The 19,330-nt window shown below is 40.2% G+C and overlaps 2 protein-coding genes across 5 annotated transcripts in view; one reads left to right on the plus strand and one right to left on the minus strand.

Annotated features, from left to right (window-relative positions):
- The window catches only part of UROS (uroporphyrinogen III synthase), a 44,573-nt gene extending 36,131 nt beyond the window's left edge, over nt 1-8,442 (minus strand). The window contains exons 1-3 of one of the 4 annotated variants that reach the window (XM_054982954.1): nt 8,285-8,442; nt 3,647-3,778; nt 228-307 (exon numbers count right to left, since the gene is read on the minus strand). In XM_054982954.1, coding sequence (XP_054838929.1) covers nt 228-290 — 63 coding nt within the window. In that variant the 5' untranslated portion in view covers nt 291-307; nt 3,647-3,778; nt 8,285-8,442. Of the gene's footprint in view, nt 1-227; nt 308-3,646; nt 3,779-7,886; nt 7,967-8,284 lie in introns of those variants that run through there. The other 3 variants (XM_054982957.1, XM_054982956.1, XM_054982955.1) reach the window with 3 other exon arrangements.
- On the plus strand, nt 7,761-19,098 carry BCCIP (BRCA2 and CDKN1A interacting protein). The gene is made up of 7 exons (XM_054982953.1): nt 7,761-8,151; nt 10,149-10,223; nt 10,884-10,964; nt 12,972-13,061; nt 13,656-13,843; nt 16,428-16,602; nt 18,716-19,098. Exons 1-7 carry the CDS (start codon nt 8,011-8,013, stop codon nt 18,884-18,886), a joined length of 921 nt encoding a protein of 306 aa, XP_054838928.1. The 5' UTR covers nt 7,761-8,010; the 3' UTR covers nt 18,887-19,098.
- Nucleotides 19,099-19,330: the final 232 nt, after the last annotated feature.

Here is a 19,330-nt window from a genome sequence, read left to right on the forward strand (position 1 = left end):
CTTGACCATTATCAACTTGTTTGAAACTTGAAAATAAGCTTCCGGAAAGAAAGGTGGAAGAGGGCACACATTAACTGTACATTGCTCACCCTAACATATGGTCTGTGGACTATTAGCAGATTGTTACTCTGCTTAAGGTGGTCTATAAATGTAAAGTGTGGAACAAGATTTGAAATGTAAATTGTATTTAAAATACAAACGTATAAATCTTTTCCAAGGTTACTTACTTCTATGTATGGATCCGGTCCATTTTCATTTTCTTTAGGATCTTTCAGCAACAGAACTTTCATTGTTTACTGGAGACTTGCTAAGAATGCAGAAACACAACACAGAAATATATCTAAATTAGATCTAGAGGACTCCTCTATACAATTGCTTTACCAGTTGTGCTTCATAAGAAAGATAATTAACAGTGGCATTGAACATACAATGAGTAAGCAGTTTAATAGGACTTTTCTGGAAGACAACATGCACCCTGATAAGGGTAGCAAGATGCATGTTGGCTTTAAATGATATGGCTCAAAACGAGATAAAAGACAGAGAAGGCATTCATTTTGCTTTTACTTTTTCAAAGTGTCCTATATAACATATCAAAGTATATTTAAAAACACTTTTAAAATTTTGCCAAATATAAAATAAATTTATCTGTTAAGAGAAATGCACTGTGACACAACTATTATTTAAAGCAAGGAAGATCCTAAAAAAAAAAAAGCCATCCTCAAGCTGTTTTGTCAACCCTGCACAAAAGAGAGATGGCTAAACCTGCCAGAAGCCTGAGTTACTTAAATTCTATTTTAGTGAACATGCAATTAATTTTTTAAAGATCTTTGCAGGACCAGCAACTGTAAGAGCCACCAAGGGATATCACTCTTTTTTGAAGAACCCGTAAAATCCAAATTCAGCAAGAATCCTCTTTTCTAATCGCTAGGTAAGTTTTTCACACAATGTACCTTTATCTTGCAAGCAACCAACAATTCTAATGCAGCTCACCACCATGAACAAAATCAATAATGTCCCATATACTCCCCCACAGAAAAACTGATGACATCTACCAGTCCTGTTAGCCTGTTAAATTTTACACAAATCTCCCTCTTGTGTAGCTTATCACACCAAATATTAGAAATAAAAATAAATGTCAGTATAAATGTACACTCTCTCAATATCCCCATATCTAACATTTCAAGAACTTGACATTTCAGAAACAAAATACTTTTTATGTTTAATAAAAAGCAAATTAAAAAGACATGAATGAAAAGGACTAATCAGCCCACTAAGCCCAATTTTTAGAATGATTTCAAAAAGTAAAGGTATCAATTCAAAATACTATTCTTTTAAAACGAGTACTTCAAATATATTTTCAGGCCTGGAAAAAATTCCTAATAAATTTTATATGGATGCCCATTTTCAGGAAGTGCTGCCATTTAAAAGACAAGGGAGCAAGAAGGGAATATGTAAAGACCTCACCCTGAGAACTTGGAGAACTGCTACTTCTTAAGAACAAGCAATGCTAGACCAGGGAGAATGATGATCCAACTGAGGACAGTAGCATTTTATGATTGTATCAAGCTATGGCTGCATTTCAGACATTGTACCAAGTTTTCAGTAAACTGTGATCTGCAACAGGTATGAACACAATTTGCATATCATATTCTCAAACCTGAAAGCCTTCATGGTGTGAGGAGATGTAAGGGGGGTGAGGGGAAAGGGGAGCACATGGGTACTGTGTGGCAAAAATCTCACTGGGTTCTACAGTGTGCAAACGCATCCCCCATGTTATTCAAATGAAAAATGAAATCAAGCCCTCAAGTCAGAGTTGACTTATGGTGACCCCTGGTGGGATTTTTGTGACAAAAAACTAACAGAGGTGGTTTGCCATTGCCTGCCTCTGCAACCCTGGTCTTCATCGGAGGTCTCCCATTCAATTACTAACCAAGGCCCACCCTGCTCAGCTTCTGAGATCTGATAAGATCAGGCTCTCCTGGCCTATCCAGGTCAAGACCATGTTATTCAACCTCTATGTAAAGCCTTAAGAAGAACTCATTCATAGCTATGGAATTGGATGTCAATATGCGGATGACATCCCACTTTTTATCTCTCTATTTAAATCCCCTGATGATGCAGTAGAGATCTTGAATCACCACAGCTGAAAGAGAACAAGCAAACGGAACCCTGTCAAGACAGAAGTGATGCTGATTGGAAAGGTAGATATCTTGAAGGACACTGTGCTTCTCACTTTTCATGAAGTTCAGTTGACCCTTGCAGACTCCGTTAAAAGCCTAGGGGTTATACTGAATCTGGCATTGCTGCTGAAGATGCAAAGTAATACACCTGCAAAAAACGCCTTCTTCCTACTCTGTCTAGCTGGAAGATCACCTCCTACTTTGATACAGCCGATCTGGCTACCTGTATTCACATCACAGTAACATCGAAACTAGACTACTGTAATGCACTCTACATACGTCTCTCCTCAAAGACAACTTGGAAGACAACTTGTAGACTCCAGCTGATGCGGGATGCCAAGTTCCGTTATCAGGAGCTAGACGAAGGATGCATATTATTCGCACTCTGCAGTCACTCCATTGGCTGCCCATTAGTTACTGTCTCAGTTCAAGATACTGGCTATCACATACAGGCCTTGGTTCCTAATATCTGCAGGATTCTCTCTCTCTCTCTCTCTCTCTCTCTCTCTCTCTCTGTACTCTCTGTACTCATCTGAGCAACACCTGGTGCAGGTACCATCCTGAAAATGAGCAAAATCAACAACTGCTGATACATGTGTGTTCTCTGTTGTGGTCCCCACCTTACAGAACCCACCTGATGAAGTTAGGAAGACTCCCACACTACTGGCTTTCTACAAACTATGCAAAACCAATTCAGGACACCCAGGTATGAGGGCTGTACTATCAGAAAGTGGCTCAGAAAGATGCTTTGGTAAAGAGATAGGAACTGTAGACTGTACTACTGCGTATTCTTTTGCTGTAAGTATGCTCCTACTAAGTCTCAGCCTTACCCACCACATAGGGCTGTTATTGTGAAGATAAAATGGAGGAAAGGAGAAAGATGTCTGCAACTTTGGGTTCAGTGGAGAGGAAGGTGGGATATAAATGGGGTATAAATAAAGGTCAGTTTAATTACAGTATGTTGTGACAACTGAATGCAATCTGTTAGTTATGGAGTCTAAATATGAAATGGTGACATCAAGAAATTTGAACTTTTTATGAATTATAGTTTAGTTCTCAATATACAGTTTAAAACAAAACACTGATGGCACATTTTACAAGAACTATTGTCTGAATAAGAGGGTACCCACGATCCCAAAATTACCTTAGTTTTTTCAGTCTAAATCCTTTGCATGTTTGTTTGCCCTTTTTCCCCCAGTACAACTCAGAAGGGATGGCAGGCATATTAAAGAAGCCAAATTTGGCTCAATGCAATTTTTTTTTAAGAGGAGCTACACCAACAAGCTAGTATATCATTTGTTTCACTTTCAAGTATCTATGAGATGCCCCTGAAAACAACTGGTTTTCTTTCCCTTCTGAGAATTAACAGCATTGATTGGTAGACAGTATCAGTGTGAGTTGATATCATGAAGTATTAGAAAGCATCAAATATAGCGATATCATCATGAGACAAAGGTAAGAAAGACCTTTCATTGTTGTGCTTTGGACTCCAAGCTATCCAAAGTCTTCTTTAGCAACAGCGCAATCAGAACAACTCCTGTAGCACTGTAACTGTAGGCACAATGCCAATTCAACAGATGTCCTTGAATATCTGTACCCTGGAAAGGGAATATACCAAAGTATGCATGTCACTAAAGGGTTTATGTCACTAAAGTAACAGAGGTGAATCATCAATTTTTTTAAAAAAAAAAACCTTTCTCATTGCATGGTATTTCATTTTCAATCAATCTTTAAAAAATTCTGTTTGGTATTTAAATATAGTTGAAATTCTTTGGCACTTGTTAAAGAACATTTATTTTGCACCATTCCATTACTGAAATAAACGTTTAAAAATCTTGTGAAAATATTTGTCAAATGCAGAATTTCAGATGCCGTACAAATGGTAAAAATATATTAGCAACATGGAAAACCTTAGCATGGCGCTGATATCTACCCTTCAAAAATAAGGAAGAATTCTTCTTCTCCCTTTTTTAGTACAAAAAAATTTTTTTTAAGGAAACGGGAGAGAAAAGAAAAAAGAAAGAGAACAGTGCTGGCTACATAAACATTATTGGGAAATCTATATATCGGTATCGATAAAAGATTTCTAAATATTTAAATATAAGTCCATGCACAGTTGCCTTATATATGCAATATGTTCAAATGTTGATAAGTTTATAAGGTCTTCAATCCACTGATTTATAGGTGTGATTTTGTCTTTCCAATGTTGAAGTATAAGTCTTTTAGCAACTGTAAGGGCATGGAGAGTCCATTTATGTTGACCATTGGTTAGATTTCAAGAGACGGGCAAGTAGTTTAACAGCGCTTTAATATCCTCAAAAATAAATGAGTTTTCTAACACAAAATTAATATGACTAATAGCTTCCCCCCAAAAGGGCCAAATGCCTAAACATGATCAAAGCATATGTTTAACCATGCATTTTGTGAATTACACTGTCAAATTAGACACAATGCTTAAAATCTTAGTAAAAAGATGCTGTGGTGTCCAATAGGATTCTTCATATTCCTTGGCCTTTGTGGGGAGGAGACCCTCCTGAGGTCTTTCCCCTGGGAAGTGAAATGTGAAGAGCAGGAGAGCCTGGAGGAGGCAGATGCCCATGAGAGTCAGCCGACAGGCTGCCAGCCATCTCCAGGAAGTGGGGGAGGGATCAGTGGAAGCCCTCAGATGGGCTTTTCACACCCCTGAGAGGGAGAGGAGGAGCCTGGGTTGGCCCGCCCCCAAGGATGGCCTCAAAAAGGGAAGCTGGGAGAAGCCAAGAAGGAAGAGCCAGGCCCCTCCTGAGCCACACTTGGGAGGGCTGGTGAGGGGAGAAAACAGGGTGTTAAAGCAACCCCCTCTTCCCCCTATTCTGAGGGTCCTTCCTTGGCCTGATGCTGGACAAGGTACCCCTGAAGAGGGTTGCAGCCCTGGATTCCACCCCTGCACAGGAAGAGGAGTCCGACAACTCCTTTTGTCAGATACATCACCCTGCTGTTGGACTTCAAGTCTTGCTTTTCTACAGCCATGGAAGTTCACTGGGTGACCTAGAGCCAGTCACATACTTTCAACCTAACTTACCTCACAGGGTTTTTGTGAGGATAAAATGTAGCAGAATGATGTATGCTGCTTTGGGTCCTCATTGTGCAGAAAGTAAATAACTATAACTGAGGGTAGGTTAGTTAGTGGGAAGGAGAGAAGGGATCATGGGCAGGTTAGGATATGCAGAAAGAGGAAAGTGTAGGGAAAGGGGATATGGGGAAAGTGAAATTCCCCCTGAAAGTCCTTGCAGTTTTCCCACTATGAAACCAGGCCTGGTCTGGCAACCAGCACTACTCAATTGAGCCATAGTTTTCCTAGGTAGAGGTTGCTTAGGGAAGGAAGAAGGAAAGCTGAAGACAGGCATAGATGAAGATAGGCTTGCTGGTGGGTGGGAAAAGGGAAGAGACTATGGGGACTGTCAGGGGAAAGAAAGAATTAGTGGAGGAGTGAAAAATTAGATGGCCCAGCAAATCCTTGCAGGTCCCCAGCTTGTGCATAACTATTCTTACTGGAACTCCAGTGCACCTCAAAGTATCATTGGGCTCAGAGCTGAAACACAGGAGATGAATTACATGTGAAGAGGACATGTTTGCCACCACCACCACCACCACCACCACCCGCCCCGGCACCACCAAACTCCTGGAGGAAAACCAAGCCAAGTGGATTTTCTTATAGCCATTCAACTGGAGAGATTCTCTTTCAAAAATTCACTCCACTCGATTTTCCTTCAGGAGCTCAGAGGCAGGGGCAGGGGGTGGGATATAACAAAACCCTGCTGGGAGAAGAATGGGAGAGACTGGGTTTCTCTCTCATTTGCAAAACACCTTGGCTTTTTTCCTGCCTCTTGTTACGTCATTTCCCCACCACCGCACACCCCCACCCTCATCCTGGGATCCGGGAGGATTTTTGAGAGAGAAGGAGAGGGGTGGGGAGAGAAAGTCCCTCCAGTTGCGCTTCTCCCCAGCTGAGAATCACATCGAGCGGCTGTTTTTTTTAAAAAAGACTACATTTCCCAGGATCCGACATGTGCGTATGCGTCTCGTGTGGTTCCACCCTCAGTGACATGGGTTTTCTGGGAAAATAAAGTGTGATCTGATTTAGAGTATTTTGACATATTTCATAAACAGAGTTTAGAAGTAGTTTGTTAACATTATATCTCAGTAGCAACAAATACTTGAACTGAAATATCTGGTAAGGAAAAAATATCAAGTGTGATTTAAAGCCAGTGGGAGAGGAAATGTGGTGTAGTGGTTAGACTGTCACGCTAGGAACTGAGAGATCCAGGTTTGAATCCCCACTCATGGAGCTTGAGCTAGGCTCACTCAGCCTAACGTAGGGGTTGTTGTGAGGATAAAATGGAGGAGAGAACAATGTTGTAAGCTACCTTGGGTCCCCACTGGGGAGAAATACAGAGTACAAGTACATAAATAAATGTTATAGTGAACTAAATTCTTAAGTCATTGTTCAAGATCTTTTTATCACCAGAGCTCTGAAAAGAAAAAGTAAATTCAAACCTGTATGAAGAAATTATTTTTATTGTCTTAATACTTGTAAAAAGTTAAAGACGATATAGCATGTATTTCCTTTACACTGTATACATTTAAGGGGGGAAAGGCACTGAATGCTGTTGACAAATGAATTATAGCACATCCAAAGAACTGTGCATGATATGCCTTGGGTGTGGTTGTCTACTCATCAACAGAATTTAATTCTCTTCCATGGAGGCTACTGGGACACTTCAGCTTCACTGCCAATTTCCATAGCAGCACTTGCATTCCTTGTTACTCCCACATTAGACTGGTGATTACAATATCCATTTTACTATAGGAGAGGAGACACATATATAAGAATTTTAGCTTTAGTTTTGATTTGACCTGTACTGTCAATCAGGTAAATTCATAGCATGGTTTTTTAAAAACCCTACATCGTTACATTAATATATTTGCAGTTTTCTCCCACATCACTTCTTAACTTTTTAAGTGAGAGGTACTGAACTTCCCAGAGACATCCGGTCAAGGCTCCACCTCCCTTGTTTATTCCAGGGAAGTCTCCTTAAGGGAAAATACCTCAGGTTATTTTTTTTGTTGTACAGTCTGGAGTCCGGCTATGGGACACAGCTACAGGTGTGTGTGGCGATTTGGGCTCCTGTACTTCAAAATTTACCATTACATCACATGTGATGCAAGGAAACTTGATGGCTATAATTCCCCAGGGCACGTACAGATCTGCACAGGATAAGGCTCTAAGTCTGTAAAATACGAAGAGCAGAACTAGTTTTATGCTTAACAATATTCCCTGGGGAAATCGCTTCTACATTAAAAAAAACATACACAGCATATCTCACGAGTCTTGGAAGCCACATTTCCTAATCCTACATGAGTATTTGGACCCTGTTATTTTTGCTTTTTTTAATGTCCTGTTACTTTTGCTTTGTAAATGTCCTAGTTATCGATTATATTGTATTCACGCGCTCTCACACACTCAGAAGAAACTACTCCGGAAGAGCAGGAAGGAACTACTATGTCTGAGCCACAGTTAAGAGACGGAGACTAAAGGACGCCGGTCTAACCTGTGGGGACCCTATTAGACAGCCACGGATGGGAGAGAAGAGGGAGGGAAGCAGCTCGGTGGCCTCAAGGCAGCGGCTGCTTCACGGCGCGCAAGGAACCGGCACGTAATCCGCTCACCTCCGCAGGGAGCCGAGCCGTTGGTGAACAGGCGACCGTGTCCGGCTCCCGTTCTTCCTTCCCAGTCCCGGCCTTCCTTTCTGGGTCCCGGGCGCATGCGCAAAAGGAGCAGGGAAGCGGCAGCATGGCTTCCCGGCCTAAGCGGAGGAAAGAGGACGGGCTGCCGGAGGCCCGGGAGGAGGGCGCTGGTGGAGAGGACTCCGAGCTGGAGGAGGAGGAGGAGGACGACGACGACGACGAAACAGAAGAAGAAGAGCTGAACGAGGTGAATAATAGTTCCCCCTCCCTGCAAAAAAATCTCCAAGCATTTCCCAACCGCGAGCTGGCAACCCTGCATACTAGCCTAAAACTGATCTCAGAAGGTTCATGAGGTAATGCTTAAAAACCAGTCATCATACCAGAGGTGCCTAGAACGGAATTAAAACATGTCAACTTGGGTTTCAACTCAACTTCCAGCTATCGTCCTTGACGGCTTGCTGACTCTGAGACAGCATCGCTGTGAGTTTCAGGGCACCTTCTGCCTCCCAGTGGCCAGAGTCAGTTCCTTGTCTGTCCCCCAAAGAAGCCTTCGACAGGCTGTGAAAACCCGCCCGCAGCCGCCCCTTTACCGATTTCCTCTGTCTCCTAAGAACCCCCTTCCCCGGTCACTGGTCTTCACCAGCTCTTCTCATTTTCTTCGTGCGCGTCTGCATTTGAGAGTAAAAGCCATGAGGAATCGATGCCTGGGCTCATCTCAAGATAATAAAAAACAATATATTATAGTAGTATATTCTTAGTGTCTTTAGGTACCAAGTCAGAACATTTCTTTTTGGTGAGACTTCTTGTTTTTATTGTTTTATGTAGTTATCTTTATGGTGTGTTTTATTATTGAAAATACGTTGTTTTAATGATTTTATTGTATTGTTTTTACTTCGTGAGTCTCAGGTAGGTCTCTGGAGGTGTGCACAGGGTGTTCTTAGCTTACTACAAAGAACTCTCACAATATATTTTTTTACCTAAAATTCATCGTGTGGGGGGGGGGCAGGGAGTTCCTGGATTGGAGTGGGGTTGTGGCATATAAATTATATAATCCTTTTCTCTGTTTGTTTTCCAAATCTGAATTTCTCCCTGCCTTCACAGATGAGGAAAACAGCAGGGGGGATGGGTTAAATGTCCTCTTCTCCCCACTGCTGCTGTCCTGATCCAGTTCAGGACTTTCTAGAACTGCTTGAAAGAGAAAATAAATACATCTAATGGCTCTCCTAAATAAAGTGTAGTTGCCCCTAAGGTCAGTTTCAGAGCTTACATGCTGTCCCTGAGATCACAAACTGCAGGTGCATTGTTTAGATTGAAGCAACTTCCTTGGTTTTATCTATGCTGGTGTTCTTGGTGGCAACTAAATTGTGAAGTAGGATTAACAAATCAGTCTTGAGCTGCTCTGTGCTCAAGCTGTTTAAGGGAGTATGTAGGTGGATAAGTCCTAACTCCTAAACTAGTTTCCCAGGTTGCACAAAGGGAGGGAGATGAATTTACTGATTTATGGATATTTTCAATACAAGGGTTTAATATTGCAGATGCTACAATATTGCAGATACACATGAGATACATATGTATTCTATATAAAAGGCTAAGCGTATTCAAGACACCTCACTTCCTACCCTGGTGCGCCACCAGAGGGCGCTGATGTGGAGGGAAGCCCAGATGAGGCAGCCAGACCTCCAGAGAGCATGCCATGGTGGGAAGCCCAGACCGGCATCAGGAGCAGAGCAGGTGGCAATGCCTGCCCCCTGCCTTCATCCAGCTGGGATCAGAAGCGGAGCAGGTGGCAATGCCCACCCACTGTCCTCACCCAGCTGGGATCAGGTGCAAGCTGGGTAAACCAGCAGGGATCAGGCATAGAACAGCAGGTAATACCCGCCCTCCACCTTCACTCAGCTGGGATCAGGAGTGGAGTAGGTGTCAATGCCCGCCCCCCCCCCTCGCTTCACCTGGCCAGGAGCAGGCATGGAGCAGGCAGCAAGGCCCGCCCTTTCACTCGGACAGGATCCGGTGCAGAAGTGGCCATGCTCACTGCCCTGCCTTCATCCAGCCACAGAGAAGGAGGGAATCCCCGTCTGCCCGCCCTCCCCTTTCTAGAGCCCGTTGTATTTTTCCCCACAACGGGCTTTGTTGCTAGTCTCAGATAAATGTGTAGTAATTCTAAGGCTGGGACCTTTTTCTTTAATTAAGGTATATTTGGCAATTTTGTGTGCAATTTTTGGGTTTTTTTGTTTATATTCACAGGAAGTGAATGTTGAATTTGAAGCACATTCAATATCAGATAATGATTATAATGGAATAAAAAAATTACTACAACAGGTACATATTTGTGATTTTGTGATATATAGTGACATACTTTATAGCAAAAGGTGTATTTTGATGTAAATATTTGGGGAGTAGTGTTCTTATGTTCCCAAGTGCTGGTGAATCTACAAAACTCAGTCCATCACGTTCTGAAACGTTTTTAAATTACAATATTTTTATTATGCCAATAAAGGTTACTGGAACTGGAAATTATAATAGTTTGTACTGTTTCTGTTCCAGTTCAGCACTTTTCCAGTAGACGCCCTACAGCTACAACTTTTAAACTGTGTATCTTGAATTGGCAATGTCTTCAACTTTTCCCTAAGTGAAGTTCATGACATTATTCTAATAAATTCATAGGAGAGCAGTACTGCATGCAAAATGATCTGGAGGTGTTAAAAATGTATGAGCAGGAAAAGAAAACATCTAAGGCAAGAGGTTAAGTATGGTGAAGGAAGTCATGTAGAAACCAAGGCAAATTGTGCTAGAATTTATTTTGGCCCTTAAATACTGCCCCAATATTACAGTGGCATGCCAATTGATTCTTAACTGTCTCTGGCTTTTCAAACTATATTTATGACCAGTAAAGGAGATTTCATAGAAGAATTTCATTGTTGATAGGCCAAAGTAGAAAATATGTTCTTAATAAAAAGCGACAGGTTTTTTTCTCTTCAGCTTTTTCTAAAGGCAACTGTTAATACAGCTGAGCTGACTGATATATTGATACAGCAAAATCACATTGGGAGTGTTATCAAGGTACGGTGCCTTCTAGTCTCTCAAGTTTGTACAGTGTGTTTATGTTAGATTGGGATTGTTTGTTGCATATATTCATGATGAGTAAGCAACCTATATTTTTCCTAGTTCAGTGCGACCTACCTGAAGTGAACAAGCTCTAGTAATAATGGCTGCATGCAGGGGATTATTTCTGAAGAGCAACAGATTGACTTAACTGTTACTGTGGCAGTAGTAGCCAAGATTCAGCAATGGGGACTTAATAATTGCTGGTTAAAAGTTATGGGTTTAGAAGTATACTGCCTCTGAACATAGAGGCCCCATTCAGCAATCATGGCAGATAGCCACTGATAAACCTATCCTCTATGAATCTGATCTCTCTTTAAAGCCATCTAAGCTAGTGCCTGTCATCACATCTTGTGGCACCAAGTTTCAAAAGTTACTAATGTACTGTGTGAAGAAGTACTTTATTCTGTCTGACCTGAATCTGTTGTGCATACTGGGTGCCTCAGGGTTCTAGAATTTGGGGAAGGGAGAAAAGTTCTTTTTGTCCACTTTTTCCATTCCATGCATGTCCATCTGTCATGTCCATCTTTACTCTTTTTTCAAAACAGAAAAGTCTCGTAATAATGACTGCATGCAGGTGATTATTTCTGAAGAGCAACAGATTGACTTAACTGTTACTGTGGCAGCAGCTGAGATTCAGGAGTGGGGGCTTAATAATTGCTGGTAAAAGTTACGGGTTGAGAATACCACCCTCCACAGGGCAAAATGCCTGTTTGTTCTGTTTACCTATCAGGGGTGCTTTTTGTATGTCCTTAGGACTGCAAGTGAGTACTCCAGAAGGTGCTTTAGAGCTGCTCAATTAACTTGCATGGAATTAGATTGCAAACAGCTTCTGGTGTGGTCAATTTTAGTCCTGTGGAAAATTGAAAACAAAATAACACTGAAATGGTAGAGGATTTGCAGAAAAGGGAGAGTAATCTTCTATATCCTAAACTTCTTAAAGTTTATATTAGATAAGCACTTTTCATTTTCACATGCTTAAAATATCCATTTAGAAAACATAAAGAACCATTCGATGTGATTCTTGCATGAGACTGTGACTAACAAGTAGCACTATGTAATAGGTACCTGATACTATACTGCCCACAAGTATTCAACATACCAAGTATTTTCATACATCCCCTCAGAAGTCTGAAATAATTGCAGTGCAATGGGTATATGTTCCCCACAGTCTTTAGTTCTGATTTTCAAAGCGAAATGCCCATTCTGTTATGTCAGAACTAAAATAGAATACAGTTATAGAGATGCTGGAATATCAGTGTCCAGATCGAAAAGGTTCTGACGTAATTGCTAATTTCCGATCTCTGATAGTTAATGAGCTCTGCTTAAGCTGTGATCTTAAGCAGAGTTACACCCCTCTAAATCCACTTAAGTCAGTGTGTTTAGAAGGGAGCAAGTCTTATAGCGATTGCACTGTAGATACAGGTTTATAATTTCAGATGAGCATCCATCTAGGTGTTGGAAACATGGGACAAATGAAAAACGATCTTGATCTGATCCAGTGATGTTATTAAAGTTGACTGTACCTGATGAATTAAACTGGTATTTTATTAAGTATGTACTGTTGAGATGTGCCTGTTTCATATAACAATAGCTTAATAGAAGCTATTTAAGAACTATGAGAGATATCTTGGTACAAATGACTGCTTTTATATTAATCTGAAGCATTCTGAAAATATACTTCTCCAAGAGCTAGAACATCTTGATATTTAAAAATATGCTTTCCCATGTTGACTAACTTTCCATTTATATAATAGGCGTTTCATAAGCAGGTGCGCTTGTATGGTATTCTCTTCATCACAGACATGATAAGAGCAGCATACAGCCTGCTCCTGTGGATGCTTGCTTAGAATTAAGCCCCACCTAGTGCTAGAAGACCACAGTAATGGCAGATGTTCTAGATAGACAGAAAGCCTTGATAACTGCTCAAGAAAACATGCATCTTGCTCTGTTTTTTTTTAATAGCAAGCTGAAGTTTCAGAAGGGAGTGATGATGAAGATGACATTGATGAGGTTTTTGGCTTTATAAGCCTCTTAAACTTAACTGAAAGAAAGGTCAGTAGAAATAATTTATAAGGACAGTAATCTTTTTGTCTTACTGAAAATGCAGCTCAATGTAATTGTTTTGGACTCCTCACTGATACCTATATTGCCATATGTAGAAGCAAAGACTAACATATGTAAATTGCTTTGCTACTAGTGGAACTTGCTTCCTGTTGCTTGGGTTATCATTTGTTTGCACTAGCAGTGATGTGATTTTTTAAAACTATTTTAAAGTTTTTCTGTCTTTTGTTTGATTTAGGTGCCATATTGAAAGATTGTTTTATATTGTTCTTGATGGTATGTCTTAGTTGTGCTGTTTCTTTGGTGACTGTAAGCAATAGATAATGCAATTGTTTGGTTACAACTTTGCCGTTTCAGTCATCCCATCAAAACACTCCCCCCCCCCACTTCACATACAGCACTCACACACTCTTAATCTAGGCTGGATTTACACTATTTTGAAAGAAATACTTAATATTTACTATAAATCACAGCAAGAAACTTTCCCCAGTCCTGTGAAACAATACCCAGAAGCTCTCTTTTTAAGTTGTGTTATATAAATAATTGTTCGGTAATGCAAAGAAAATCTATCCTTTTGATTCGTAGGGTACCCAGTGTGCTGAACAAATTAAAGAGCTGATTTTAAACCAGTGTGAGAAGAACTGTGAACAGAGTATGGTTGAACAGCTGGATAAGCTCCTAAGTGACACCACCAAGCCTGTAGGCTTCCTGCTGAGTGAAAGATTCATTAACGTACCACCCCAGATTGCTCTGCCCATGCACCAGCAATTGCAGTAAGAGCTTTTCCAAAATCATTTTTGAACAGTAATTTTTTATCCTCAGGTGACCTCTGAAATCTCATTTAAATGGAAATGTGTTGAATGAGAGAGAAAAATATCACACACTTGAGGGTGAAAGCCTGAAAAGTGCAAACCAATACTTTGTTTTCAAATAAGACTTTTTAAAAAAGGTTTTTAATGTTACACATACTGTGAACAGATTATTTTACTTGTATTTGAAATCTTGTTGTGAGTGTTGGAAAGCTAGCTTATAATTCAGTAGATGAATGTGTTCTGCAGAACAGGTTTTAAGAGCAAGGCTGGGTGAAAACTCTCTTAAAATGAGCATGTATATCCAACATATATGTAATATATTCAACTCACATTTTATGTCTGTAGCAACTATTGCCAGTTCTGGAATGGCTAGATGACTACAAAAATCTATTTGCAAATTCCTGTACTGTAAATGAATATCTGACACTTAAAAGTTCTTAAACTGATATGTGAGGTTCACATGAGCTTTGAGAAGGCCTAGAACAAAAGGTCCAGGTTGAATATCCAGATTGTTCTAAGGCTTTTGACTAATTGCAGAAGTATAGGAATAATTTGTTTTACTGTAAACTATGCTACATTTTGATAAGGTTTTTTGATGCCATAGTTCATTATAAAGGGTGACATCTACCAGGGAATTATTTGCATATTCATCATCATCAGCTTTATTGCATCGGCTCACAGCCTTAGCAGTTAATATCAAAAATGACAACAACATAAAAGTTAAAATACAACAATCACAGTAACAATAAAAACTCTAGACTACATTACAATGTTATGACAATCATTAAAATCACAACAATTTGAGTTAAAACCAACATTAGTTCAGATAATTCCGTCAGATAGTCGATGAAATACATAGATTTATCCATCTGCCACAATAACAGTGAATGGTTTTGGTAAGGCACATTGACTATTGAAATATAACGATCAACTCATGTTAAAAGGGGAGGGGATGGAGTAGAGGTATATTTGTATCCGCACTGTGGGGGATAGGCAAAAAATCTTGAGTAAACAGAAAAAAGTAGTGTAGTTATTGTCTGTGCAGCTTTATCTCAAGAATAATGAGGAGCTGTCTAGTTTAATTTACCAAACATAAGCAGGCAAATGGCCAATTCCAAGCCTATGTTACATATTCATAACTGCATGCTGGTAGGAAAAGGATTAGATCAAATGCTGGAGCCAAGCAACAGATAGACATAAGAAGCCGGTGGGTTCAAAGAACAGCAGAAATCATGGGAAAGGAACAAAGTAAACGAGTGAGCCAGACAACTGAAAAAAACTCCATAGTTAAGAGACTGCAGTTTATTTTGGAGTCTCTTCTAGGGATTTCTGGGATTTGATCTGCATTTTTCTTAATCAGCCACTAAGAACTGTTCATTTCTCAGTTTAGTAGTATCACAATTCTCTAAGATATAAGCACCTGAAAGAAGGAAGATAAACATCTAAGTGACTCATTTAAAAAAAACCTTAAAAGATAAACTTTATAATGTCTTTACATTTTGGCATTGAATCTTCCTAAGAAGTGAAACATGATCCATTGATACCTTTGGCAAGCTTGAGGAGAGAATGAGTGCTTCTGGCATGAGGAGAGGAGGAGATTTTTTGAGGCTCTTCGGTCACGCCCATGCTGAAGCCCAGAGAAATGTTAAAGAGTTCCATATGGCACAATATCCATCCTTGCTTGTCAGGTACAAGATTATTGATGCATGGAATTGAGGAAGGAGAGAAAATGGCCCACTTAAATCCAAAAAACTTCTTAGGTTTCCTTCTGATTACACTAATCCTTTTCCAGTACAACATCCATCTTCTGATTGTGAGTTCCATTACTCTGTCCCAGGTTCTAAATATTTTGAGGCCTAGATAAGTAATGTGTTCATTGAGCTTGCTTCTTTTTCAAGGAAGGACAATATAGACATTCATAAATTGATTGTGCAGCCTAAAATTAGGAACATGTAAAAGAAGTAATAAGGCCTGTGTGTACACCTAAGTCACTCCTAGAATTTGGTATATTAAGCAAAGCAAGACTCATTTCTGTTCAATCATTTTCTTCAAATCAGCCTTGTTTCAGTTGACTGGAAAGGATGAGGATCTTATGGTAAAGAAAATGTGTGTGTATGACTAGGAGGAGGGGAGAAGCAGGTGTTTTGTAAGCATAGAGAGCCAGTGTAGTAGTTAGCGGGTCAGACCAGGATCTGGGAGACTCAGGTTCAAATCCCTGCTCTGCCATAGAAGCTTGCTGGGTCAATCACACTCTCACAGTCTAACCTACCTCACAGGGTTGTTGAAAGGATAAAATGGAGTAGAGGAGAGTGATGTCAGCCACTTTGTGTCACCATAGGGGAGAAGGGCACTGTATGGGCTGTGTTGACACAATGGGAAACACTTTGGTTTTTTGACAAGTGGGCTGAAAATATATGACCCCCCCCCCCAGTGTCAGGACTCGGCACCGTGCAAGACAGTAGTTTGTTGTTAATACTTATTGCAGTTATGTATACATATGAGTAGATCATGAAGAATTATTAATGCATCCTGTTCTTGTTTCTAGGAAAGAACTGACAGAAGCACAAAGGACGAACAAACCATGTGGAAAATGCTATTTCTATCTTCTTGTTAGCAAAACCTTTTCGGATGCAAAGAGTAATGCTAGAAAAAAGGGAAGTAGTGCACAACAGAAAGAAGAACTTATGTTTTCGAATGCTGAGGAAGAATTCTTTTATGAAGTGAGCCTTTTTCTGTTTTTTTTCCTTGTTAAACTGCTAGATAAAACTGTGATTTTCAGTGAAGCATGTAGAGGGATGTGGTTTTTTTAAAATAATTCTGAATTTGCTGTTGTTGAAGGTGATCCAGACTCATTGTTAGCAGAGGCAATCCCCACAATGATGGCTTTACGTTTTAGCAGTCAGACCCCTCCTCCCACTGAAGGGCAGTTTATAGTTATGAAATCATGAACACCATTCTTCATACAGCATAAGTGTAAGGCACTGTGAGGCCTGACATAAAATTGATGCTAGCTGGGCAAGAGCCTAGAAAATATTTTAGAAGGGAATCAGAAGCAGCTGACTGAGTAATGGCCACCTCAGTGCCCTGGACAGATGCATAACTTCAGACAATGAGGCTCTCAGGAAGCTCCTGGCTAATCTCTCCATGCCTTACCACACTTCCCTCACCCATTCACCTTGGTTGGGCACCACCTAATGCTGTTCAACAAACCTAGTAGCTTTTCCCATCCAGTACTCAAAGTGTCATCAAGCACCATTCACACATATAGTCCACCTCAGGAAGGCCCATTAAGCCTCTCCCGAACTCATTATCCACCTCCAGAAAACCCATCAAATCATTGTTTTTCAGGCAAAGACGTCAGCTTGCTTCAGGGAACATTTTGCACTATAACTGCACTCTAGTCAATGGTGAGTGGGTGGGTGTGTTCTTGGATCCATCCACACATCCCTAAATCCCTTTGGGCCTCTTCTCCGTGAAATACTGGTCATTTTACTGCTGCAGAACCTTATCCCAGTCAGTGGCTTTGATTCTGCAGTAAGTTTCTGCTAACACCATTGTAGATCTCCAGCTGACTCCTTATGCTGTCCCCTGTCCCTAAAGAGTAGCATTTTGAGGAACATTTTGAGCTGCAAAAGGATGTGGGGGATGAGGAAGTAGTGTATTGTTGATAGAAATGCTGTCTGTTAGTGGAGATGTATCCCAGGATCTAAGCCAACATCTGGCAATTCTGCCGTACAAGAATTGTTCGGGATTGAGATTGTGCTGAAGGAGTAGTACAAATTGTGAAAGTAGTTCCTTTGGATAGTCTTATTTTGAACAGAACAGTACTTGATATAAATCTCCTGCCCCTAATTCTACGTCCTGATTTCCACACTTTCTCCAATTGCATACTAGCTACCTTCTGTCCCTCCCAAATGTCTAGAACCAACTGGTTGATAATGAGAGGGGTGCTTGAGCACTGGTTTGGAAGAGCATTGCATAGGTTTGCAGCATTATTTTTCTTTGAGCTTATCAGGAAGAAAAAGTTTAAAGTACCATGAGGAGTGAATTTGAAATGTTAATTATAAGCCTTGTGCATTCCTTTCATTATCTACCTTTGACAACATAAAATCTATTACCCAGTTCATTCAGCTGCCTGTATTTGGCATCCCACAAACCACAGTTAAGCTCACGTGTGCCAAACCAAATTAACTCAACAACCTGCTTTTTAAAAACAGAGTTTTTAGTCCTGGTTGTAGAGTGCTGATGGTCTATTTCATATGAAAGCTCCGGTACTCACCGTGTGGCACTCCTGTGCACAGGACAGTTATCCATTTTCCTTATGGCCTCATTCTTCTCATACCTCATACCAACCCTTTTCAGAATGCTGACTAAAAACTCATACATCTGGGAACACAGTTTGGAACATTATGAAAAAATAACTTCATTTAAATAGATCTCCTTTATTTGCATAATCAGTTCCTCACCTAGAATTACCAGAACAGATTGCCGAAATTATCTGAAAATGTAAAGGTTAAAAAAATTGACTCAGGCCACATATAACAAGCTGTTGTGCTCACTTGGCTATTTACTTCAGTTTATGGGTTCATTACATGCTTTCAGGCCAGCAAGGGGCTTTCTGCAACATTTGTCATTACATAATGTACACAAGTATTCCGGAGGCTGTTCATGTACAGGATATGAAACATGAAACAAGATAAGAGAAACTAGTGAATCTTAATTGAACTTCATTAAAATGGCTTTACTTGGTGTTATTCAGCTTGTATCATTTATAGAGTATAGTAGCACACAGCACGGAATGCTTTTAATCAGGTTTTCCTTTTTTCTATTTAGAAATCACTTCTGAAGTTCAGTTACTCCGTACAAGAGGAGAGTGACATGTGTTTGGGAGGCAGATGGTCTTTTGGAGACACACCCATGAAGCCTTTGAGAACTGTGATGGTAATCCCTGCTGACAAGATGAACAGCATCATGGATAAACTCAAAGAATATCTTTCTGTCTGAACCACTGTCTGCTAACTATAGCTTTGTGAAGTCATCCTGCAAAAGTTCTTTGACTTTTTTCTAGGATATCAGTTCTGTGTCCTTTCAGTATTTCCTTCATACTGTACATGTCAGCCATGCTGTTATAATTCTTACATGCCATTAATGAAATGACATTCAAAATATTTGATTACAATTGCAGCACAGTCATTAAAGAATTGATTAATACTGTTTCATGTTGTAAATACTTTGTTTCATTTTATCAAAGATGATGCCAAACTGTTCTTTAGACATGGGCATGAAACGGAAAAAAACCGAAATGAGAGTTTCGTGTTTTGTCGCAATTCACAAATCACGAAATTTCACAAAATCGACACATTTGCCGAAACGATTCGTTACTTTCATGATTCATTACAACCTGGGGCATTTCAACGGCCCCCTTCATACCCGGTGATGCCAAACTCG

The sequence above is a fragment of the Eublepharis macularius genome, chromosome 6, assembly GCF_028583425.1.
Source record: "Eublepharis macularius isolate TG4126 chromosome 6, MPM_Emac_v1.0, whole genome shotgun sequence".
NCBI classification, from domain to species: domain Eukaryota; kingdom Metazoa; phylum Chordata; class Lepidosauria; order Squamata; family Eublepharidae; genus Eublepharis; species Eublepharis macularius.